Source organism: Podarcis tiliguerta (genome assembly GCF_965153285.1).
Source record: "Podarcis tiliguerta genome assembly, chromosome: 13".
Classification (NCBI taxonomy): domain Eukaryota; kingdom Metazoa; phylum Chordata; class Lepidosauria; order Squamata; family Lacertidae; genus Podarcis; species Podarcis tiliguerta.
In genome coordinates this window covers 35647027-35671542 of record NC_139546.1, presented here as the reverse complement: position 1 = coordinate 35671542, position 24516 = coordinate 35647027, and the positions used below count along the sequence as shown (strand labels likewise).

The 24516-nt window shown below is 46.1% G+C and overlaps 2 protein-coding genes and 1 long non-coding RNA gene across 5 annotated transcripts in view; 2 read left to right on the top strand and 1 right to left on the bottom strand.

Annotated features, from left to right (window-relative positions):
• The window catches only part of PRKCG (protein kinase C gamma), a 48149-nt gene extending 44154 nt beyond the window's left edge, over window positions 1-3995 (top strand). The window contains exon 18 of the mRNA XM_083411593.1: window positions 649-3995. Within this exon, the coding sequence (XP_083267719.1) occupies window positions 649-921 (273 nt within the window). The 3' untranslated portion in view covers window positions 922-3995. The remainder of the gene's footprint in view (window positions 1-648) is intronic.
• A 5820-nt stretch (window positions 3996-9815) lies between these two features.
• The window catches only part of CACNG6 (calcium voltage-gated channel auxiliary subunit gamma 6), a 36532-nt gene continuing 21831 nt past the window's right edge, over window positions 9816-24516 (bottom strand). The window contains exons 2-5 of one of the 2 annotated variants that reach the window (XR_014504539.1): window positions 19222-19296; window positions 17326-17463; window positions 14126-16043; window positions 9816-13881 (exon numbers count right to left, since the gene is read on the bottom strand). Coding sequence is in view for 1 of the 2 variants with exons in the window: in XM_083411670.1 (XP_083267796.1) it covers window positions 15805-16043; window positions 17326-17463; window positions 19222-19296 (452 nt within the window). In the remaining variant the exon portion in view is untranslated. Of the gene's footprint in view, window positions 16044-17325; window positions 17464-19221; window positions 19297-24516 lie in introns of both variants that reach the window. The other variant, XM_083411670.1, reaches the window with a different exon arrangement.
• The window catches only part of LOC310663629, a 75831-nt gene continuing 68784 nt past the window's right edge, over window positions 17470-24516 (top strand). For both annotated transcript variants that reach the window (XR_014504547.1, XR_014504548.1), the window contains exon 1: window positions 17470-17925. This is a non-coding gene — a long non-coding RNA (uncharacterized lncRNA). The remainder of the gene's footprint in view (window positions 17926-24516) is intronic.

The following is a 24516-nucleotide window of genomic DNA, read 5'->3' as shown; positions in this document are numbered from 1 at the left end:
TGTGCCCCCTCCCATTTTATCCTCACAGCAACCTGGTGAGGTAGGTCAGCCTGAGAGTGTGTGACTGGCCGAGGTCACCTTCATGGCAAAATGAGGATTCAAACCTGAGTTTTCCCAGACTCATTCCAACACTCTTAAACTACTACACAATACTGCGTTTCATATCTATTAATATCTGTAAACACCCACAGACACCAACTCAAGATATATGAGCTGCAGCATGCAGAGACCTTCACACAACACAATATAATGACATGCACCAGGAGGAAATAAAACGGTGATCAAGATTCAGGGCTGTATCCAATGTTAGTCATACCCGCAGATCCATTTCAAACTCCTTTCCATTCCTCCGTCTCCCTGAGATGGAAAGAAATGTCAAACAAAACTCAGAAGGCTAACAGAGCGGTGGGGTTTTTTCAAGGTTAAAAATTCAGAGGTTGTGTTTGGTTTTTAATTCTGGAAACGTTATGAAGGAACGCCTTTGAAGACGTAGCAAGTTCAAGAAAGATTAAAATATGGAGAGGGAGGGGTTGTGTTAAAGAAACCAACAGAGATAATTCTTGTTCCCTTTCTCTTTCCATTTTCCTTGTCCCCCTCATCCCTCCTATTCCCCTTTTCTTTCTCTCTGCCCCCATCCCCCCCATCCAGTGCGGCCGAAGCGGCGAAAACTTTGACAAGTTTTTCACACGGGCACCTCCAGCGCTGACACCCCCAGACCAGCTGGTCCTCGCAAGCATTGATCAGAGCGAGTTCCAGGGGTTCACCTACATCAACCCTGAGTTTGTGCACCCGTCCACGTTGCGGCAGGGGAGCCTCTCCCCGACAGCCCTGCCCCTCTCTCCGACCAGCATGCCCCTCTCTCCGACCAGCATGCCCCTCTCTCCGACCGGGATGATCCCTTCCCCAACCTCCCTGGTGTGAGAGTGTCTCCTGGATGACCCTTGACCCTAAGAACCCCAATTCAAGCCCTTAGAATTCTGCTCCCGGGAGCATGACTCCTGCTCAGAGCTCAGCCCTATAAACCCTATGCTTGACCTTATCACCCCTGCCTCCCCTAGAAAACACTTTTTTGTTGTTAATTGTCTCCAGTGAGTTGCTTCCCTCCTTCCTTACCTCCACTAGGTAAAACCCAGATCAGTGAGGTTAAGAAAGCAGACATATATCTATAGAGGGATTTTTAAACTCCACCGCCCCAATAAAATAGGAATATTCCCTAGGTCAAGGCTAATCTTTTTTTGAGCATCCCCCAATTAAACGGAGTTTGCGTTGGCACAAAGAGAGAAAACTGTGCCAGGTGTTTCTGTAAAAATGGCCCTTTCAGTACTGTGTTTGCAAGGTTTCCCCCCTATAATCAGAGCAGTGGATAGCTTTCACACCATCAGAAATTCCTCCAAATTGGCCAAAACATGGGATGGCCTAAGCAGGCAAGAGGGCAAGGGACAGGACTGCACGCACTTTGTGACAAAACGATGGAAATTGTGGCTGAAATCTGCCCAGAAGACATGCCCTCTGCCCTAAATCCAGGTTGGCCACATGACTGCAAAGTTCTGGCAAATGGGTTGAGTAGGCAGTGAAATGAAGGTGTGTTGCAAAAACAGAGGTCCAAACAGGAAGCAGTCGTGGAACTCCTTAGCTCAACGTGTATTTTTCCATCCCTTACAAAAGGCCATGCGATTGTTTATTTATTCGGCCCTTGCAAATTTTTCTTTGATGAGTTTGGTTTCTCTAATGGATAAGGGGAATGCAGTGGGCATAATTATACTCTGGAATCGAAGAAGCAACCATAAGGTGAGCATGTGATCACTGACCAAAATAGCAGCCTGTGAATTATTATTCCATGTGTTGCTCTGCACTAAGGTGGGGGCTGGGGGAGGAGAGCCCACCCTTTCATTGCTGTCTCTCCTGATCATGAGCCTTTCCTTCACAGGGCCATGGCTGAGTGGTAGAGCGAAGGCCATGGGTTCAATTTCTAGCTTCTCTAGGGCTGGGAAACCCCTAAGGAGAGCCACCACCAATCAGTGCAGACAGGACAAAACTAGATTGGCCCAGTGGTCTGACTCAGTATATGGCAGCTTCCTCAGTCCCTTCGTACAGGCTTAAAATATGAAGGGATGCCTAATCTACGTTTAAATGATCCTGAGTATCTGTTTGCCCTGGAAGTAATTTTTAAATTTGGGGAAATGTCAGGAAGCAACACCTTCCTTTCCTCTCTCTCCCTGCCTCCCCTGCTGATTGACTGCTCAGATAATTTCCGAAAACCCTTCTGGTCTTCATCCCTTGCCCTGTTCCCAGATCCTAGTCCTAAATTTCGTCTCCGTGGTGCTTTCCTTACCTGCTACAGTGTGACGATGTAACCTTGAACTCGATAGATCTTACCCAAACTAGTTGGAGCCCTTCGATTTCACGCATAGCTAGGATGCCTGCCTGCACAAAAAGAGTGTAGAACCCCAAACTGGCCCTTCCTCTACACCCCTACCCACCTCACTCTTTGTGACACAGTCCTGCCCTTGTTGAGCCCCGATGGCTCCGTCCCCCATCGCCCCCGGCCCCCGGCCCCCAGCACTGACACCTTTGCCTTGCTTCCTTCAACATGGCTGCTTGCATCACCCACTCAGCTGTTGAAAACCAGACTTTGGGAAGGAAGCGATGACAGCAACAGAGGTGGCACACTAGACTCCGAGGAGAAAATATCGCCCTCCTTTATAGTAACACACAGCATGTCCAAATGCGACTTTTCTTTCGTTCCTTTTCTTTCTCTCTCTCTTTCTCTGGTGCATGGACTATATTACATGAACATTATAGTATATTTATTTATTGATACCTATCTTCCACGTTTCCATCCTGCTCAGTGGACACCGCCAACCCTCTACATCTGCTCTCCCAAGTTAACACCTGGCAGCCTCTTTCCAGCTTTAAAACTCGAGGTGTGTGGTAAACTGAAGATGGCACCTTCTCTCCCCCCCGCACCCCCCCCCCCCAGTTCTCTGGGACTCAACAGATCATTTCATTTATCAAGAATACCCTGTTGCTTTTTGATGTGGGAAAGACACCCTGTCAAGCTTGTGTTGTGAATATTTTTCATTATGTGGCAAAAGACTGGTATTTGTTTTTACCTCATGAGGGAAGCCCATCGAGAACTGGTCTTTGTCCTGATTTGCCCAATGCTGGCGATTTCCGTAAGAGCGAGGGTTCGCCGTGTTAAATGGGTGCGTGTAAGATGATCCTGGGGTGTCTCTGCTGTGCCAAAAGTTACAAAAACTGGTCTTAGTCGGCGACTGATTGATGGGCGGAGAAATAATTATATTCTGCTGGCAGGTCATGTGGATGAGCCGAGCGAAAAATTTCAAGGCCATTCTCTTCCCTTCATGCATCAGGCTGCAGATTCTGGTGAATCTGGGCCAACAGATTACTTACCTGTCTCCTCTCACTTTGAAATTGGTGGAAGCTAGATTTGGCCTCTGTCACCTCATGCCTGCCCATTCTATGCCGACCTCATTCCTCCTTCTCTGGCAGAGGGTTTTTATCAAGCACCCAGCAGGCTATAGGCTTGGGCAAATGGGCGTCAAGTGGGTAGCCCTCTTCAGCCCATCCCTAACTCAGCAAGGGCATGGGGTTAAGAGCGAGCATGGGAGCTAGACCACAAGTACCTTGTACCTACCTAAGGAAGAGATAGCCTGTCGTTAGACCAGAAGATGTTGGGATCCAGAACTGCTGCGCTCATGAAAGATGAGTAAGATTGCTAATAGGACCGGAATTGTTCTCCTGAGTCATTTCCAGAGCTCTTTCCCCTTTGGTTTGCCTGATCCTTCCAGCACATCAGTCTTCCGCCAGTTTCCAGCCTCGGTCTTTTTTCTCTTTGCTGACATCCCTCCCACCCCCGCAGCTTGGGAATAATCCACGCACACCTCCTTCCCTTCAGCTTGTGGTTCCCTGTAGCCAGTACCATAGATTAATGGACTCACCTATGCATTTCAATATAAAAGATATTTATCCAACCCGCAGTGTGCCTTGCCTTCCTGTCTCTGTGTTGGTTGGCGAGACGTTGCGTTGTCATACTGGATGAAAGGGACTTGGGCTGCATTCACTAAGCATCATGACCTGGGAGTAAGAAGGGAAGCGGATGGTGGGGTGGCACCCTTCACCTGATCCCTGTTTGCTGGAAGGTGCAGGGGAGAGGCAGCGGGGAGCATGGTCTGGTGCAAACGCGGCAGCAGGAGTATGAGATTGGTTCTGCTGATGCATTTGCACTGAGCCTACTTTGCTGCTGCTTCGCTCCTCCCCTTCTACCTCCTGGCAAGGAGCAGCAACTCAGCCAATCTGAGGCCAGGTGAGCAGCAGGACCTCTTCACATTATAAATAGTAAATGGCATCTAACACCCTGCAAACTCTGTGCAAATACTGTAAATCAGGAAGAATATTCAGTGAACAGGTCATCAGGAAGCAACAAAAGGTCCAATTTGCTGGTGCCAGTGAGAAGCACATTTGTTGCATCAGGGTGCCAAGTCTTCTTTAGAAACACAGCCTGAATTCACTGAAATGTGATTGACTCTCAGCCCAAAATAGTGACAGTTCGGTAGCAGCCTGGGTTTTAGCCACTTTTGCCCAGATGAATCCTCCAGAGATTTCTACAGAATTCCTACAAAGTTTCCATGTCCGGATCTTGTCCAGGAAGGTAGTCTAAATTGATGCAACCCCATGTGATTTAGCTGATCTCCACCTGAACAGAGCTTCAAATGTTCAAAACAAAGCTTCAAGCAGAGAGCATTGGGATCATCCCTCCACATTTGGGAGAAAAGATCAGGCTATGATTCACAACACAGTTGAAGTGGAGTTGGGTGCAGACTACCCAGGGGTACACAGCATCACACTCTGGGTAGTAAAACCTCATAAGCTTAGAGGGACTTGGTCCCATCCCCAGTGAATACGGGTAGGATCACAGCCTTGTTCTGGCTTAACAGAGCAATCCTAAATAGAGAAAAACATAAATTATGTGCCTGAATTACCCCTATTCCAAATCCATTCAGGATGAATTTTTCTTACACCATCCTTTCTCTGGCTAAGTTTTGCTGGGTTGCTAAGTTGTCCCAGAATTGAAAGGTGTTTCAAATAGGTGCAAATCCTTGCCCCACTCCCTGGAACACACCAGTTTTAAGTTCTGCCAGCTGTGTCCCAGTTTAGGGAGTTAAGCTGGTATATCTCCAGCTGAGCTAAGCTTAGGAACTTATGCCAGAGAAGCCCCAGCTGTGCCAAGTCTCAGCGAGGAAAGACCAACACCTGCCAAATCTCGTGCTGTTGGATCTTGGGTTCAGATTGCGCTGTTAGGGAACCTGGTTTGCGTGTGCCCTTGTAAACATTGATCACGTGCACTCACAGATCTACAAATCCGGGATTCTTTTGCAATATGGATTCCACTGATGGAGTTGGTGTAGGAGGCTCCTATTTAAAGTACGAGCTGTTTAAAAGAATAATCAGAGGCTCACTTTTCTGTCTTACGCCTCCATCCCCCTCCCCTGGCACAAGCCTGTCTCCCAAATGTCCCCCTTGTATATTTACTCCAAAAAGAGCAAGGGTGGCAACCGTTTATTTGCTGTTAGCCAAATATCGGTCTTGCTTACAACAAATAAAATTTTGGGGGGCGGGGGATAATAATAAGTTGGGAGAGAGAGGAAGGCTGAAAGCTAGAATAATTGCTTAATTGTTCAAATGGAAACAGTGAAACACATACACCTTAACACCCTGGTGTGGGCACATCCCAGGACTGGGGGAAGCCCAAAAGGTTAGATCCAGGTGGATCTTTTGTTTCTGATGTTTCTAGTGACACTGGGCATTTGGCCTTTCCTTTCTTGCAGGGAAGTCTGTTTCTAGGCACTCTGCACCTCATTCCCCGAGGACTCTGAAGAACAGTGTGCTCTTTGACATTGTCAGTGGAAAATTCATTTCCCCCCAAATGTAGCTAAAGACAATGGTCACTAGAGGGAGCTGCAGGACAGAGCAATGCTCAACTAATAAAAACATCCACTTGCAACCTTCCCTGCACCCCAGACTCAATCTAGCAAGCCTCCTGCACTTTTAACAACAGCTTTGTGTCTGGAAGAAATTCAGCTGCTTCGGGTTTTCCTGTGCTCTAGTTCCTGGAAAGGAGAGCTGAAGGTGGATGGGCATTGCTGGGCTGGGGAGTTAGCCTGCTGCTGCTGCTCCACCTTCCCAGCATCCAAAGTCTGAGATGGCTGCTTCACTCTGCCTAATGGTAGGGCTGGCCCAGATGCTTCAACTGGGAATGTCTAAGGCAATGCCCAGTTTTTGCCCTTATCTTAAAGAGCACTATTCCGTTTCCCTTTTACAATACAAGGGAAAATATATATTCTTAAATGAGTACTGTACTTTGACCATATTCTCATTTGAATTATTTTTTTCCTGTACTGTAACATTTTAAACACTTCAGCAAAAATAACAAGGGGCACTTCCAGGCGCTCACTATTTCCAGGTGGGAGTCAATCACATACTACTGGCAAATTCAGGCTGTGCAATTATACTTGATTGGGGTGTCTTGTATGGCAAACCTGCTCCCTCCAAAGAGCAGACTTCCCCCCCTCCCCAATAAGGAAAGTGACAAGAAAATGTGGAATGACACTGGATTTGACACAATGTCATCTAACCTCCACACAAACAAATCGGGACGAATGCTTATTAAATAGCCGATGTTATCTAACTTCCCTGCGAAGAAATCAGAACGAATGCTCAAGAGGCAGGTTGTCTGGAAGCAGCCAAGGTACTGAATTTAGCAGCTGATGCCTAACATTCCTGCCTTAGCATCCCTCAGCAAAATATAGTTTGTTTGAAGCATCTTGCAGAGGTGTGGGTGTTTATTTGTGTGTCACCCTGCCTTCCCAGATGATCAGGTTGATAGATGCCACCTGTGCGTGTTTTTATGTGGCAGTCCTCAGTGCATGGTGTTTAGACAATATATAGACCACTTAACATTTCTAAATGGTTTGCAAGTATCATAAAATATTACAAATAAATGTGTTCCAGGTGATGTGAGTTCTGTATGTTCTGTCTACCCATGTGTTTATGTTTAATTTTATATATTGATATATATATTAACCCCAAGTGGCAGGAAGGGTCCCTGCCTCTGGGTGGTTCATAGAATCATAGAATTGTAGAGCTGGAAGAGACCCCGAGGGTCGTCTAGTCCAACCCCCTGCAATGCAGGATTTTCTCACCTAAAGCATCCATGACAGATGACCATCCAACCTCTCCTTAAAAATCTCCAAGGAAGGAGAGTCCACAACCTCTCGAGGGAGACCGTGCCACTGTCAAACAGCTCTTACTGTCAGAAAGTTCTTCCTGTTGAGTCGGAATCTCCTTTCTTGTAACGAGAATCCATTGGTTTGAGTCCTACCCTCCAGATCATGAGAAAACAAACTCGTTACAAGCTAAATGTTGACTGTGGTCTGTACATGGACCAAATGCAATGATAGATATGTAGACTTATTTTCACCTGAAGGCAGAACCTTGCTTTTAACGCTTCGTGGAAAATGTGTTTTGAGAAGAGATCTGAGGGATGAAAGAGCTGGCACCATGTTTTCAACCAGCATTTATTCACTGTGCCAACCAGTAAAACATGCTCTCTCAACTCACCAGTGTGTTCTTTCCAAGTAACCATGAAAAATCAGTAAACTTCAGATTCAGCCAGGTTCTAGCCATAACTCATGTTTCCACCCAAATGTTGTAGAAACTACAGCTTCCATCAGCACTAGCCAGCATGGCTGGCGTTCTGGAATTATGGGAGTTGTGGTCCAGAAACATGGGTGGGGGCACCACATTGGCTTACTCCTGCCCAAGATTTTGCCCGGACTCTTCCCCGCTGAACTTCCATATTCTATATGGACTAAGGTTACCAGATGTCCCCGTTTCCCAGGGACAGTCCCCGGATTTACAAATCAGTCCCCTGACAAAATCCATCTATTTAATAGGAAGTTGAAAAGTGTCCCTGGATTCATTGAAAAAAATCTGGTAACCTTAATATGGACACCATCCAGATTTTTACAGATTCAGAGAGCTGGAGATGTATGAGTGGATATGTGTGGTGCATGGGTGTGAATGGGGACATGATGGTCTGTATTTAAACCAGCTAATACACTGTCCATTGAACGGCTTTAATCCCATGAAGTCACATACCCTGTTGGATGCTGGATCTTATTTCCAAAAGCATTGGTTTTAGCAGTTTTTCTGTGTGTGCCCTTTGCATACAGCTGTTGCTTGCAAGAGATACACGGTTGTTTGGCATGGTCTGGCTGTTTGATGGTTGCTTCCCAATTTATATTCCAGCTTGGGAAGCCTAATGAAATTGCAAAGCAGTTTTATTAAGCCTACAGTATTACTTGGAGTAGATCCTGATTACAGTAGGTGCCATTCTCATTATGTAAATATGGGCGACATTAGTGGGGTGCTTCAATGGTGTGGGCAATGGCCTGAGGTTTAAAGTTAATTCATACATCATTGTGCGTGTGTGCTTTGTCTGTCTGCTTCATATAAACAGCATGGTCTCTCTCCAGTCAGGCTGAGACATCTCTGATGTATATGTGGGTTTCCCTCCCCGCCTCCCGCTTCATGTTTCTCTATCATCTGGCTGGTGGCTGTGTTTGTGTGCTCTGTATCTCCAGGTGTTGTGGGTGTGTGAGAGAGAGGTGCTTATGTGTGTGTGACGTCACTATCTGCAGTGGTTGTGCATTCACATTCCAGTCACCAAGTCTGAGATCGACACAGAGACAGCTGGGCATCCCTCTGCCCTCTTTCTGTTTCTCTGCAAATGAAATGAAGATGCGAGAGGGTAGCAGGCTGCATGGGAGAGGACTAGAGAGGAGCCATTTCACATTTTCATTGGAGGCTGGGTGGGGTGGTGGGAATATTAATGAGACCTGCTCTTGGGTGCATTCTAATTGAAAAAGGGGTGTATTTTAATGACATTTCTTTCATTCCCCCCTGCATGTCACAATATAGCAATATCATCAACAGAAGAATGTGAGATGGCTAAAGAGAGCTGGGTGCCTGGGAAGGAATTACAGTGATGTCTAAAATCTGGCTGAAATAAATTAAAAAATTGTCCAGTAGCACCTTGGAGACCAACTAAGTTTGTTCTGGGTACAGTGGTACCTCGGGTTACATATGCTTCAGGTTACATACGCTTCAGGTTACAGACTCTGCTAACCCAGAACTGGTGCTTCAGGTTAAGAACTTCGCTTCAGGATAAGAACAGAAATCGTGCTCCAGCAGCACGGTGGCAGCGGGAGGCCCCATTAGCTGAAGTGGTGCTTCAGATTAAGAACAGTTTCAGGTTAAGAATGGACCTCCAGAACGAATTAAGTACTTAACCTGAGGTACCACTGTATAAACTTTTGTGTGTATGCACGCACACGAAATCTTATACCCAGAACAAACTTAGTTGGTCTCTAAGGTGCTACTGGACAATTTTTTAAATTTCTTTCGACTGCATCAGACCAACACGGCTACCTACCTGAATCTAAAATATGGCTACCAGACATAGAGGAGGGCAGCAGTTAGGAAAACTCCTCGGTTGGGGAATATAACAGATTATGGATGCAGCTGAAATCAAGGACTTCTGAGTTCTTTAGAAGGGTTGCCAACTTCTTAGGTAGCATTTCCTCCTGCACTTTTAACCGATTGGATGGCAGAATATTAGCAGATGACGATGCTTGTTCTCATCCCCAAACAGGCTTCACTTGCTGATTTAATCAGATCAAGTTCCTCTTGAAGTTAAAAAAAAAAGTGGTCAAGGAACCCCCCCCCCCCACTGAGTTGGCAATTTTATTCCTTAAGTGCACATACAACAGATTATGGTTGGAGCCAGGACTCCTGGGTTTGATGAGAGGAACATGCATAAGGAAGAGCTGCAGCTTAAAAACAAACAAAACCCTGGCGGGGCTTCCGTAGATGTTGATAGATGAAGAAATTCAACAGGTGCAGCACTTGGCAGGGCTGTGACAAAGCTGCTCCTCCGGAATGGATGCCCCACCAGAGTTCCCTCACGAGGGACTGGAGGTTAACAAAAAGGGCGTGCTCCTGGAGGTTGCTAGGAAGCAGGGCTGCCGGGTTGTATTTTCCTGACCTGCCTCTCCCTTGCTGCGCAAAACACCGCCGAGAACCAAAAAAAGCTCCCTCGCCCTGTTTACATCTCAGGGTGTAACTGGAGACCCTGAGGGCAGGAGGACCAGAATAACCGTTCCTTGCTGGAGAGCATCCCCTTCTCCCTCTCTCTCTCTGCCCCCACCCCCAGTGGGGACGCCCTGTCCCCAGGCTGAGATGCTGACAAGGAGGAATGGAAGATGGGCCGCTGGCTCCCTGCGTAGCAACGGCTGGGCAGAAGAAGCCATGCACAGTTTCCAGCAATTGCTGCCCCCCCCCCCCGCCTCACCTTCCCTCACAAGCCCCAAAAGAGCCTTCCTGGCCTTGCCACAGCGGAGGCCAGGCCTCAGGCCTGGGCAAAAAATGAAGATGGCTCTTTGTATTTGGGAGGTGGGGGAGGTAGGGCAGGGGAGTATCTCCGTCTTAAATTGCTTTTTGGCATTTCTCTTGTTCCAAACTGATTTTAATATTGTATTTTTTTAATCGCTGTAACCTGCCCTGGAAGATTATTGTGAAAGGTGGATAATAAACTGAAATAATAATAATTCTGTGTAATGTAAACATCATGCTGCGGTGTGCAGAAGATACGTTTGCTCTGATTCTAAATAATTTGATATTTTTTAAAAAATGGCCGTTTCTTCTGCTTTCACATCTTTGCTGTTCAAAAGGCATTACCAAAAGATCCAAAAGCACACTGGAAACTCATTTTAACCAACGGGAACACTTTTATATTAATTTATTTGCCCCTGGATCATGTTGGCTCTCCAAGGAACCTGTGTGTGTGGCATAATAATTCCAGGGAAACTTTTTATAGGGTGCACACTCTTAAAAGAGCCTGCTTTTTTTTGTGCAGGGTAGTCAGTGCAGCCTGTCTCTTTAAGAGACCAGCCTTGCCTGTATGAGAAACTCTTCTCACCCTTTTTGGGTTTGGTTACCTCCATACCTCATTAGGAACCCAGTGTAACCTTAGCCTTGTCTGTGGAGCGGTTGAGTTGCTGTTCTGCTGCTCATGAATAAATGCAAGTAATGAAATGGAGATCTCCTGCTGCTTCCCTGGTATTAGGGCAGACCTGTGGCCAGTGAGTACCCTTACCAAACCCACAGGATGCTACGTGGTGTTAGAAGTGGATTACGGGTTGAATAGAGCCACCTGTTTTAATACGGTGTGTGCCTGGAAATAGGCCAAGCCCCTCAAAGCCATCTGGAAATGATCCTCTGGGGATGCCAGAAGTTACTCTTTACACCCTCCTGAAGTGGTTCTGGGCAATACAAACTGGTCTACCCAGCAGGGCTGGTTCACATGTGTGCACAGATCAGCAGGTAATAATGTTGGATATATATCTGAGCGCGTGTGTGCGCTTCTCGCCCCCCATTTTTAAGTACAGTTAATTCTGATCAGAAATTAGCGCCCAGGGCATTCTAAATTCAATACAGTTGTGAGATCGGCTTAATCCCCATTACTGCTTGTTCGCAATTAATGAGGGTGGAGGAGGATCGGAGACGGTCAGCCACGGACATCTTCGAACACCAAAACTCTCAAGCTCTCCACATACCTAGCACCCAAACCTTCATCATTGCACCCGAGTGCCCTCTGAACCCTTTAGCGCTGAATTGGAACAAACGGCAACCGGGTTTTCTGTGGATTGCTGTTTGTTCCAATTGAGCACTAAAGAGCGGGTTTTCTGGGAGGAAGTGGCTCGGATCCATGCCTAGAAAACAGCACAAGCAGAAAACTTCTCACACCTATGCTTTCTAGGCATGGGACAAGTGTGAATGAGGCCTAACCTAGCGATGTCTCTCATCAGCAGGGCAACCATGGTTACGGTTTGCCTTTTTGTGTTAAAGCTTTAAAGAGCAATTACCATTAATGGGCCCTAGGTATAAATTGCCTGGGTGAGTGATGTAGCACAGTCTTGTATCTTTAGCCTGCTAAGAAAATAAGAATGGAAGAAAGTCTCAGACAGAAGGCAAAAACAAGGGGGAGAAACTGATAAGTAGTGAGGGGAGACTTAGAGGTCTCAGGGAAGTTGGAGTTGTGAGGATTCTTTTATATTTTATCTACTACATTTATTTGTATTCTACCTTTCCTCCAAGTTCAAGGCAGTGTACATGGTTCACCCTCATTTTATCCTTACAGCAACTCCATGAGGGAAGTTAGGCTGAGAGATAGTGACTGGTCCCAAGTTTAATAAGGGAGTTGCATGGCTTTGAACCCAGGTTTTCCTGAGCCCAGCCCAACGCTCTAACCACTACACCCTAGCAGTCTGTGTGTTTGCACCTCAACCATAATCTCAGTAATCTTCCACAAGTTTGTGGATGCCTGAACACCATGGATAGGATGGTTTCCTTTCATGCCATATATCCTTTAAAATATCTTTGAGGGCTAGAAACCATGTTTGTTCGTTTGTTTGAAAAAGAACCCAAGAGTCTCAACAGCTATAAAGTCTCCATGATGTAGATTCAGGTGATACTGGATTTTTACCACCTGCCATGGGACCCAGTCCCTATCGCTCCCTTTCTCCTTTATTCCTTAACCTCTTTCCACTTTAGAGAGCATAACACTCCCATCTTCTCTCAAAGCTTGCTTTTTTGCCCTTAGATCTGTGTTCTGCTTGTCACCTGGCTCACTGATGCTACAACTTGACAGTCGTCTCTTCCCATCAACCCAAGCCAACACATGAATTTTCAGCACACAGAGTACACCAAGGAAAACGAGTTCTCTCTCCAACTCCCACCCCAATCTTTCTTGGAGAAATTCACTTAGATGCAAAGCCGAACGGACAGCCTGGCAACGATGCCTCAGTGGCTCGTTCGTGGTAAGGCTTGGACAGTGTATCCTGAAATTATAAGAACATTGAGAGCCTTTTCAGATCACAGGAGAGGGAAAGTTCTTTTTCTTTCTTTTTTAAGCACATTTGCCCCAGCTGAGCATTATTAGCACAATATCCAGTTCGCAAACAGTGTATGTGTGTGTGGGGAATCGATAGCCTTGCTCAGAGTGGGTCGGTTATGCTGCAAGGTAACTGCAATCTGTTCATTGGTCAGTGTTGATTTTAAACACAGGAAGTAAACACTTATGCTGGAGAGTGGAAGCATGCAGCCTAGAGCCAGGGCTGCCATCAAGGCTTGGCATTATCTTGCAGCTGCCAAGGCCCATGCCTCCACAGAGGGCCCTGCGGCGCTGCTGTTCCCCCTTTCCATGGCCACCTGTTTACCCACACTATCCCTGTGGCCTAGTGGGATCATGCAACCGAGCAATAAATATGAGAAGGGGCAGTCACTGCCATCCGCCCTTTCCTTCTGGGCGGTGGTGGGGATTGGGGCCAGAGGTAAAGGGAGACTGAATGAGTGATATCAGCAAGGTAGAAGGAGTCCAGCTGAGAGCATCTCGCACCAATATGTAATACCCATCCTGTCTAGAGAACCTGTGGCGCTTCAGATTCTGTTGAAGTCCCACTATCTCCGATGGGAGTCCATCAACTTCAGGAAGGTCGCATCCCTAGCCTAGAGCTAAACTTTAAAAGAATTTGTAAAAGGCAGTTGCTTTGGTAAGAATATTTTGGTAGGTGTACCCTTCCTCCTTTTATTTTTTTAAAAATGGGCTCACGAGTGTACTCCCAGCTGTATGGAAAGCTGAGCCTCCCAAGACCAGAAGGTCTGCAAACTTTAATCAACAGGTCAATTGGCTGAAACTTTTAACAGCCAATTTTAACCAGGCAGGACGGTTTTTAACAGCTGTGCCTGAGAGTTGGAAGCGCACAGTTGTAATGGTGACTGGTGTTCACTGGGAGTGCTTGGGTAGGAGGCAGGGAGACCAACAGCAGGTGGAGCCAGAGCCAAGCCAGGCAGAGCCCCCCCCCCCTCCATTCGATGTAAGACAGAAGGCAGGCAGGCAGGCATTTGCTGAGGCAGGTGAGGCAGTGCCCCACCCTCTCTGATGGGCCAGCCTCTGTTGCACAGCTGTTGTTGTTTAAGGCACTTGCTTCTGGTGTGTTGCCATAATAAGATTGTGGTACAGAACTTCCTGAACTCTCAGCTTCAAGGGAGACTGCCAACAGCTCTCTGCATGGTCTTTGCCAGGGCTGAAAGAAAACTTTGTCCAGTTTCAAAAAGTGGTGCATTTACAAAGTCAAATCTGGAATTTCAAGTTGTGAGAAGTATGTATTATTAATTATTATTATTATTACTTTCTATATTAATGCCACTCCCCTTATTTATAGGTTTTGCCAAATTCTCCATAACGTTTATATCAACGACCTAAGATTTGGTACCTCTTCTCCACACAATGCTCTTAAGGTGGCCATTTTCTACTCCTACCTTTTCTCCACAAGCAGAGAACTGCACCTGAGGAAGAGCTGCCAGCTGGACTGAGTCCTTGGCATTTAATATTTTCCATGCTTTCTTTAATACGTCACCTCTAACAACAGGAAGAATTGGGAAACGTTAACTGTTTTTTTAAAGGTGAGAGCAGGATAATTTTACTTTTTTCCCAGGAAAAAACCATGTTTTGAGAAGGTTGCCTCTAAATTCATTTTGGGGGCTTCCAGATTGTCACTATATTCTGGCGGGATTTAATTGCGTACTGGCAAATTCAGGGTGCACAATTATAGTTGATTGGGAGAGCTTGTGCAACAAACCCACTTTCCCAAAGGATCTGCTTTTTTTTGCAGTAAGGAAAGTGACGGGGAAACGCACAGGAAAGTGTGGCATGGCACTTGCTTTGATGCCACTTTGCCTAAACTTCCCACAGACAAATCAGAATTAATGCTCATTAAATAGCCAATACTGCCTCATCTCCTTGCAAACAAATAGGGATGGGTGCCCAATAAGCAGTTTGTCTGGAAGTCCCCTCACTTTTGAAAGCACTGCGCTTCGTGGCTGCTGGCAGGCCCTTGACAGAAATTAATTATGGACCCAGAATTTTTAACCCAGAATGACTGGTTAAAAATTGCCCTGTGTTTCAGGGTACCTGTCCATAATTCCTTAGGATTTCTAGGCTGATCCTGTGTGTGGTTTTTTTGCCACCGTGTAAGAGTCATAGGGCCAGTTGGGGACAGGGTGCTTTTAATTTTTGTACTTGGAAGTTGTACGAAGAAGAAAAAGGAAGAAACTCAGTTTTACAGGGGAAGGATTGGGATTTTTGCTCAGCGTGGCACATCACTCAAGGGGGGAACTGAGACAAGAATCTAACGCTTGACCGCATGGCGTAGATTTAAAGGAGTCCAAGACACAGCCCCTCCATTGAGCTATAAATAGCCATTTATAAAAACCGTGTTTAAAATACAGCCCTTTATCCTCCCTCCCCTCGTAATTTCTCAGTTCATTAGCACAGCTGTCCCCTCATTCACAAGCAGAGCCCTTTCCTCATAGCCGCCTCCCCCCCCCCCCCCGCCAATCTAAAACAAAACAAGCACTAGAGGTTCTATTTACAAGTCATAAAACAGGGAAGGGAGAAAACTGAGTCCAGAGGATGGGGAAAGAGGGCAGGCATGTAGGAGGGAGAAGGTCGGTTCTTTCTGCCCCCTAGGGGTGGGTGGAGGTATATGTATGTTTGTGTGTGTGATATTGTGTGTGTGTGATATTGTGTGTGTGTGTGTGATTGTGTTTGTTGACAGAATGAGAGAAAGAGAGACTTTGGGATTCTCTCCCGTACGGTTTTTAGGAAGCGTTGCTGCTGCTGCTGCGGCTTTTCATGCAGTATTCCCAGGGCTTTTTGGGCAAGCCAGGGATGGACAAAAGGATAAAACAGCCTCCGCCAAAGATCAGGATAGCCCCAGCTGCCACTGCACAAGCCACGGACCAGGAATACTCATACTCCAGTGGGATGGTCTCATCAGAGGTGATAAGCCACCGAACCGAGTGCCGGAAAACCTCCAGACATACGAGCACCATAATGCCTAGAGAGGGAGAGAGAATAAGTGAGAAGGCAGTCCTGGGAGTTTCGACAACCTCCCTGCCACATCCCTGGCGTCCTCCCCAAATACTAGTTGTGAACGAAGACCACAAACAAAGGACTATGGGAAGCTTCCCGGATAGACATTTGGCTTAGAGTTAACTGGACCACATGAAGGTAGATTGTGTTGTGTTTTCTTTTAACTGTCACCAGTCGCTCACTTAAATCTGGGTGCTTGGCCCATCTAGTCCAGCATCCTGTTCTCACAGTGGCCAAGCAAGTGCCTGGAGGAAACCCGCAAGCAGGCCTGAGTACAGGAGCATTTTCCTTGCAACCTGCCATGGCTTCTAGCAACTAGTATTCAGATGCATCACTGCCTTCAACCGTTGTGGCAGAGCATAGCCGGCCTGCTTAGTAAGCTTAAAGGTAAAGGTAAAGGGACCCCTGACCATTAGGTCCAGTCGTGACCGACTCTGGGGTTGCGGCTTTACTGGCCGAGGGAGGCGGTGTACAGCTTCCGGGTCATGTGACCAGCATGACTGAGCCGCTTCTAGCGAACCAGAGCAGTGCACGGAAACGCCGTTTACCTTCCTGCCGGAGTGTTACCTATTTATCTACTTGCACTTTGACGTGCTTTCGAACTGCTAGGTTGGCAGGAGCAGGGACCGAGCAACGGGAGCTCACCCCGTCGCGGGGATTCGAACCGCCGACCTTCTGATCGGCAAGTCCTAGGCTCTGTGGTTTAACCCACAGCGCCACCCATGTCCCTCTGCCTAGTAAGCTTAGGTTTCCACAATTAAAGTAGTCTTGAAGTTCTTTTGCAACAAACCCGCTTCTGTCTTCTCCCCCTTTACTTTGAAGGAAAGTGATGGGAAAGTAAAGCATAGGGTAACCATTGCTTGATGCAGCATTGTACAACCTCTGCCCGAACAAAAAAGAACAACCCAAACCAGACAGCATTGTGTAACCTCCCTGCTGAAAAAATACCCAATCTTTATTGTTGCATTCAATGCCCAGTGCCAAGCAAACAAAATAGGAAGCACATAAAAAATGCAACAGAGTGAAAGAGAATAAAATAGATTAAAAAATGTCATAGAGTAAAATGAGATGGGCATCAACGACTTAAAAAAGGTTGTGTAACCTCCCTGCTAATTTTGTGCAAGCAAACTGGGACAAATGCCCAATAAAGAGGTTGCCTGGAAATGACATTTGTTTTTCAGGAACGCAGTGGCTGGGGCAGCAGGCCTGAACAAGGGAAGGAGGTTTTGCAGGGTGGGCTGCCTTACCTGATATGATAAAGAAGCAAGATGCTGGTTTCAGGAGAAATTCAACCCCTTTGCTCAGAGCCACCGTGATGCAGAGGGACCCCATGGCCATTAGGGTGATGCTGACGAGGGACACAATGGCCGCCGTGATGTTCAGTTCTACACAGCGGTGCCAACCAAGCCAGCAGGGTGGTGGAGGGAGATAAAGCAGACATTTGTAGACGCAAAGAGTGACGGATTCACAATTACCCACTTGACCTGCTTCCTCCGTGTGTGTGGCACAGAAGGGAATGCTCAGCCTCTGTGGCATTACAGGGACACACAGCGACACAATCATGTGCTATGTGATAAACGGCCACGGCTGAGGTGTGGTGTTGAGTGAGGCCCGATAAGAATGGGAGAAGGGACAGGGCAGCTGGAGAGCGGCTTGGTAAACCAGCCTGAAGGGACCTTGGGCTGCAGACGGGGAGGAATGCCAGAGAGAGATTCAGCTAACTGCAGGTTATTTTATGTTTTCGAAGGGAGAGCCGCCCGCCACTGCTTGTCTGTCCCAGCATGCCTCTGTGTAATCTGAGATCCTCTGAACAAGGCACGGGCCTTAACCTAAATAGCCTGCTTAAGGTTAAGATTCTTAACAGTTTTTAAAAGCTTTAGACAGCAGCACGCCACCCCACTCCTGTTAAACTAGGGCAGGAGTGATGGATTGACTAATCAACCAAAAACATGGGCAGATCTTTTTAATTTTCTAAAAGTTATTTTGCCTTCAAGTGCTGGGCAAAATCCCTCCTGGTTCCCTCCCACTCACTGTGGTGATGTTTGCTATATGACACATGCTCCAAAAACAAAAGGAAGGGTGCCTGTTGCTTCAGAGCTCTTGCTTTTAATAAAAACAAAAATGTATGCGTTTCCAAATGATTGCTCAGTGGATTCAATCATGAAAACGCGTGGGACACTGACTGCGATTTCCTTAATCAGGTGGCAGTCCGAGCGCTAACCCCTGTTTTCTCCTTGAGTTTCAGTTTGTAGAACAGCCTACCTGAGGGAGGAGCTCTGTGAAACTCAAAAGCCTGCACAGTGCACTGTGTGTGATGGCAGAGACTCTTGCTCCTAATGAGTGGGCCTTCCCTGTACATGTATTGCGCAGGGTGTGTGTGGTGGAAAAGACTAAAGAGGTGCGGAGGGTCATATCTCTGTGTGAACTGAAGCGTTCCTTTGCCCTGTCACTTTTATTATTTACTTATCCTACCCCTCACGCCCAAAGTCTGTAAAACAGATGAGCATAAAATGGCGGGCAATCCAGTTACCGTATCTTTCCGTCTATAAGACGCCCCCATGTATAAGACGCCCCCTATTTTGGGGGACTCAGATTTAAGAAAATGGAGGGAGATGGCCCAGAGTATAAGACGCCCACTAATTTTTGACATTATTTTTAAGGGGGGACGGGACCTAGTCTTATACACGGGAAAATACGGTAATTCCAAATCCTTCTCTCCTGTTGCTTTTCCCCCAGCCAGGTGGCACCTGCTTGGAGGAAAGTACCCTGGATGGTGAGGAGATACAAATACCTATGTGTAGCAGAGCCCCCCCCCCCAACCCTTTGCCTCTTTAAATATTGTTTGTTAACTGCTCAGATAAAGCTGCTGCTGTTGTTGTTATTCTCATCTAGGATTCCTTTAAGAGTATTGGCTGCCCCAGCATTGAAGAATTCTGTTTAGAAGCAACATAAACGGCCATGTCATATATCGTTTTAATTGTGTTTTATTGATAGTTTATTTAAGTTTGTAAACCACTCTGAGCTCTTGGGCAGAATGGTGGGATAATAACGTAATAAACACGGGCGTTTTTAATTTGTTCCTGCTGGGATTTTGCACAACGGGCCAACAAGGCTCCCTGTTTTCGATGGGTTGATGGACTCACCTTTTTTAGTAGTCCTCTGGAAGATGTGAGCATTCTCCCCAGTAGTGAAGAATTTGAAATAAGAACAGTTGGCTTCTGAAAGGAAGGCAGGAAAAGGGCATTGAAAAAATAAGAGCAGAAGGCGAAGGAGGGAAAATAAATGGAAGCTATTGTAAATTCTCATCACACACTTTGTGCCAAATATATATGGTGTAGAATTTTTTTAAAATATGCTTTGTTGGTGGTATAGTTTTCTGGTTTTGTGCAAATCTGATGGATCGAAAGAAATAGAAAAGAAGTGAATGCACCAAGAAAGTAGTGGTTATGGGAAGGGGAGTAGCAGAAAGTGTCAATTGATTCACCCACCCCAAAACAAATAGTATGTGACCCTGAGTGGAGCACTTTGGAGCCCAGTTTTACCCAATTTGTCAGATTATCCCTGTATCAGATACACCCTAATTTACAAGGGGGAAGCATAAACACTGGTGTTATATAAATTAAATGGAATTGCAAAAAGCTGCAAGCACATAGTAAAATCTGGTGTGGTCTGGTCTGGAGCGACATAGGTAGTGGAGAACACAAGAATGCAAATTCACTGCTCTACGATGCCGCTAGCTAGGATGCTTAAGTAAAATGCAAATATATATGCCTGCTTTCTCTCTATCCTGCTTAACACAAGACCTAAATGCGCTGTGGGTCCATTTTCCTAGAGCAGAGTTCCCCAAACTGTGGGTTGTTGCAAAGCCTTTGCAAGTGGGTCACAGGCTTTATAAGTAAACCCCAAATAATTACTGCTTCTAATCCTTAACTGGTACGATGAGTACCTCTTTCAACTTTTTGTTTCGTTGGCATATTATAACACTGTGTTGACACTTGTAACCGAGCATCAGAAAGGCTCGAGTCTTATATCTTGACACCTGGGAGCTGCTCTCTGCCGGCTGGTGGCAGATCCGGTGACAGTTCACCATAAGATGCTCGTAGAGGGAGTTGTTTTGAGTGACTATTACAGCTCACCTCGGCTGCGCAGGCTCTTCGGCCCCTGTCAACAAATTCTGCATTGACAGGGGAGTTACATAAATTTTTTGCTTGGATGCCTCAAGGAATTGTTATAAAATAGGCAAACTTGCAGTGAAACTTGCTCGAAACCAGTGGCTGCCGAAGACGTAAGGAGTAAAATCCATGTGACAATAAATTGATAGGCCAGCATACCACATAAATTATTATTATTATATACATGTGGAGCTCATCACTAAAATATAATATGTGAGCGGAAAATAGCTCAGTTTGTTTAACCACAAATGTTGTGACAGTCCCTTTTTCCTACAGTTGTATACGTTATACAGTGGTACCTCGGGTTACATAAGCTTCAGGTTACATACGCTTCAGGTTACACACTCCGCTAACCTAGAAATAGTGCTTCAGGTTAAGAACTTTGCTTCAGGATAAGAACAGAAATCGGGCTCCGGCAGCGCGGCGGCAGCAGGAGGCCCCATTAGCTAAAGTGGTGTTTCAGGTTAAGAACAGTTTCAGGTTAAGTACAGACCTCCGGAACGAATTAAGTGCTTAACCCGAGGTACTACTGTAGACTAGTTGGCATCTGCCTGTCTCGGGAGACAATGGAAGAGTGTGCCACTGGGGGTGGAGTCGAACTGTTGGGAGGTTATTATAGACTACACATGCTAATATATGCAGTGCATCTGCTAATTTTGCAACATACAACATTGGCTCTGGGATAGCTCACTTGCTGAGCATCTTGATCTCAGGCTCGTGAGTTCGAGCCCCGTGTTAGGCAGAAAATTCCTGCATTGCAGGGGGTTGGACTAGATGTCCCTCATGGTCCCTTCCAACTCTACAGTTCTATGATTCTATAACCTCGCTGCAAACAAGTCAGAATGAATGCTCAAGAAAGAACAGGCATAATAAGATTTGTGCAAGCAAAACAGGATGAACAGGTCATCTGGAGAAGCCTTTAAAAGCAAAAAGCAGAGAGCACATCATGATTTCTTAAAATGCTACACAGTTCTGTGGTAACTTAGAAACGGAGAGATGCCTAGATTTTCCAAATTCCCACCATATTTGCTGGTGGATATAGATTTTAAGCATCATATAGGGATATTGTTGAGAAACTCGGGAGTTAAGGTAATCACTCTGCAATTAGCCAATATTACGTACACACACTTTGCTCAGGAAGGAGACAATTTCTAGAACATGGCAACCGAAGCAGAGGTTTTGGGGGCAAAGAAAGATTCCTTGCCTCTCAGGCCTCAGGGATTGTCCTTTCCGAGATTTTACATTGCCTGGTGGAGTGGATTTAATTGTGTCCCCAGAGAGAGAAGAGCTAGCAATTACTGCAGCCTTTGCAGCTGGACAAATTCCAGGTAGCCCCGGGGTATGGGGAGCAAGTGCACCATGTGGTTGAGTGAGAGAGAATGTGCATGCATGCATGTGTGAGACATTTACAGGAATTATAATTGTGCTCACAAAAATGCTCATTGTTAAGTCTACTGGCTCCCTGGTTCTCCCCAGCAACAGCTGCCTCTAGGTTTTTGACCAGTAGGGTTATATTCAAAGGAAGGCAGGGAAAGAGAGGAAGGTTATGGTCCGGCATAACATCACATGTAGTTGCGAGATGTATACGCAATATATTATTAGTGCGGCAGGGCCCTGATATGTTTAACAAGTGTGTAGAGGAGGATGTGGCCCATAGTGTTCTGACAAGGCCCACTATTGGTACAAGTGCCTCCCCTAGTTGCCTTGCACCTGCCAGTGGCAGGCGGCCATTTTATATTCTCAGAGCAATCTCAATGCAGTGTCGCTTTGGGGCACTCTGAGAAATTAAAATGGCTGCCTGCCACTGTCACCACCAGCTAAGCACACCACTGGGGTTCTATCAATGTAGAAGGAGCCCCAAAAGAGGGCAATTTGCCAAGGGCTCCCTCAAATGTGGTGCTGGTCCTGAACAACATAGACTATGAAAAAATGAAAGAAAGGCATCTCTGAGCATATGCTTGGTCCAGGAAAATTTATTTGGAATGTACAAAAACAACGTTGAATTAGAGAATACAGTATACTTTCAGATCTCTCCTCAACTCCGCCCCCAGGCTAACTAGACTAAATTGAATTTGGTTCAGAATTGCACTCTGGCCCAAAATTCATTTTCCGATGTCACTTCTAATTATTAAATGGTGAGTTATCTCACCCCGAAAAGCAGTGATGTCTTATCTAACTGTCGTCTAGAACTGGGGAGAGTTCAAGGCACACACCGTATTATATTAAAATTATATAAGGGCAAAGGAAGAATGGAGATTAGTGATGGCAATCAATCTGAATTGGTCGCTGAGTTTCAAGCACTACAGTTGTCCTTGGGAAAATAAATTTCCCAGCAGCTATTTGCATAGCAGAACACCAGGCAGCAGAGGAAGAAGGGGAAACCCACCCTCCTTCGCTTGCTGCCTTCGCTGGAGCCACCATTACCACCAAATAAATAGATTGGAGAAAAGGGTACATTTGTATACCGCCCTCTGGAAATGGCCATCAAAGTAGGATCGGACCCACTGCAAAGCAGTGCCACACACTCATAACTCAGACAGCTGCTCCAGAAGGATACCAAGGTTGATGGTATCAAAAGCTGCTGAGAGGCAGAGGAGAATGAACAGGGACGCATTTCCCCGTTTCTCTCCCAACAGAAATTTGCACCCCGACATCCTTGGAAAGAGTTTACAATTTGATTTGTTGATTATGTTAAGTTGTGGGTGAACATATCAGACGACACAGCGATTCTTCAAACAGCTCTTGTTTATTCACAGGCCAGAACAGAACTGAACTGAACTGATATAAGCCAGCCTGCTTATATAGAGCTCCACTACAACGCAACAGTAACCACTTTCTGTAACTATTCAATCACTGAACGTCACTTTCAATCCCTTATTTGCATATGCGGACCTGAGTGAAAACTATCTACAGTATCCCCCTGCTGGCCCAGGGTGAGAACTTCAGTACATAACAGATTATATAAACTGGTTCACACAGTTTGAGCATATGGATGGCGGTGCTGGGGGGGGGGGGATATTAGCCCCACTTCCTTTCCTCAGACACCAATTTTGTGTGTAAACGTTTGTCAGTGAGCCAAGAGCAATGCTGAGGTAGTCTGCTGAAATATAGTGCTTTGCCCAAGACTACTCCATCAATGACTTTTTAAAAAAAAAAAACCTATTACATGCCAGCAAACTTGCATATGATTGCCATGTGTACACTTTCCAGACATGTCTTCCAGTGGTTAGTTACTCAGAGTCGGGCCTAGCTCAGCAAAACGCAGGGATGGCTCTGGTTACAGGGAGATAAGCCAGGAGTATTAGCCAAGTAATTGGCTCCAATCCCTGTTTTCCGGGCTGCGCTCCAAGCTGTGGCCCACCAGCCCAAGCCGATGATTGAGTTACAGCACAGTCACTCAACCCTGTCAAGCTAAGAAAGAAACCAATCGCTCCTGGACCCAACCGTGGGAGACAGCTGAATATAGGGGCCCTGGCTCTCGGCCTTCCCATTATGTCACACCAATTCCCAGTTCCTTCCCACAGCAACCAAAAACGGTTGCTGCAACTCCCTAGATTTCACTTTCTTCTCCTGGACAATCCGGGAGTCCTGGCTTTCAGCCAGATGTAAACCATCAAGCTACACCCTATTCCAGTGAGGCCTGGTTGTCCATTTTGCTAATCCATGATTGATTTGCTTGATGTATTTTTAATCCCATCCTTCCTTGAATGAACTCAGGGCCAAGAGCCAGGTGTGCAAATGTGTCTGTGTGTCCCTTTCATCCTCACAACAAACCCGGGAAGCAGGTTGGGGCTCAGGGTCCATCTGCACTTAAATTTCCTCCACGTTTTTTTACACCATGGCCCACACTTTAAAGCTCCGTGAGCAACCACGCTTTGTTTCGCTCCAGAGTTTTCCCTGCGAAAACTTCCTATTTACTGAAAAATGGCAATCCACAGAAAACACAAATTTGCTTTAAAGAGACTATTTTCAGCGTCACTGAATAAGCTTTGTGGCTAAGGACTGGGCTTGAACCCAGGTCTCTCTAGTTCCGTGGTTGCCAAATTTAACCTCCTCCCATGAGCCACTTGAAAATTGCTGAGGGCCCGGGGGGGAGGGGGAGAACCACTTAATTATTTTTTTTCTGCCCGTTGCAGCAATTGCAGTTCCATATAATTCAAATTGTAACACAATATAAGAAATGAAAGAAGCGATAAATATACAACTGAAAATCAATATGAATATTTAATGTGATGGATGTGCCGTCTCCCATATCCATCCACAAAC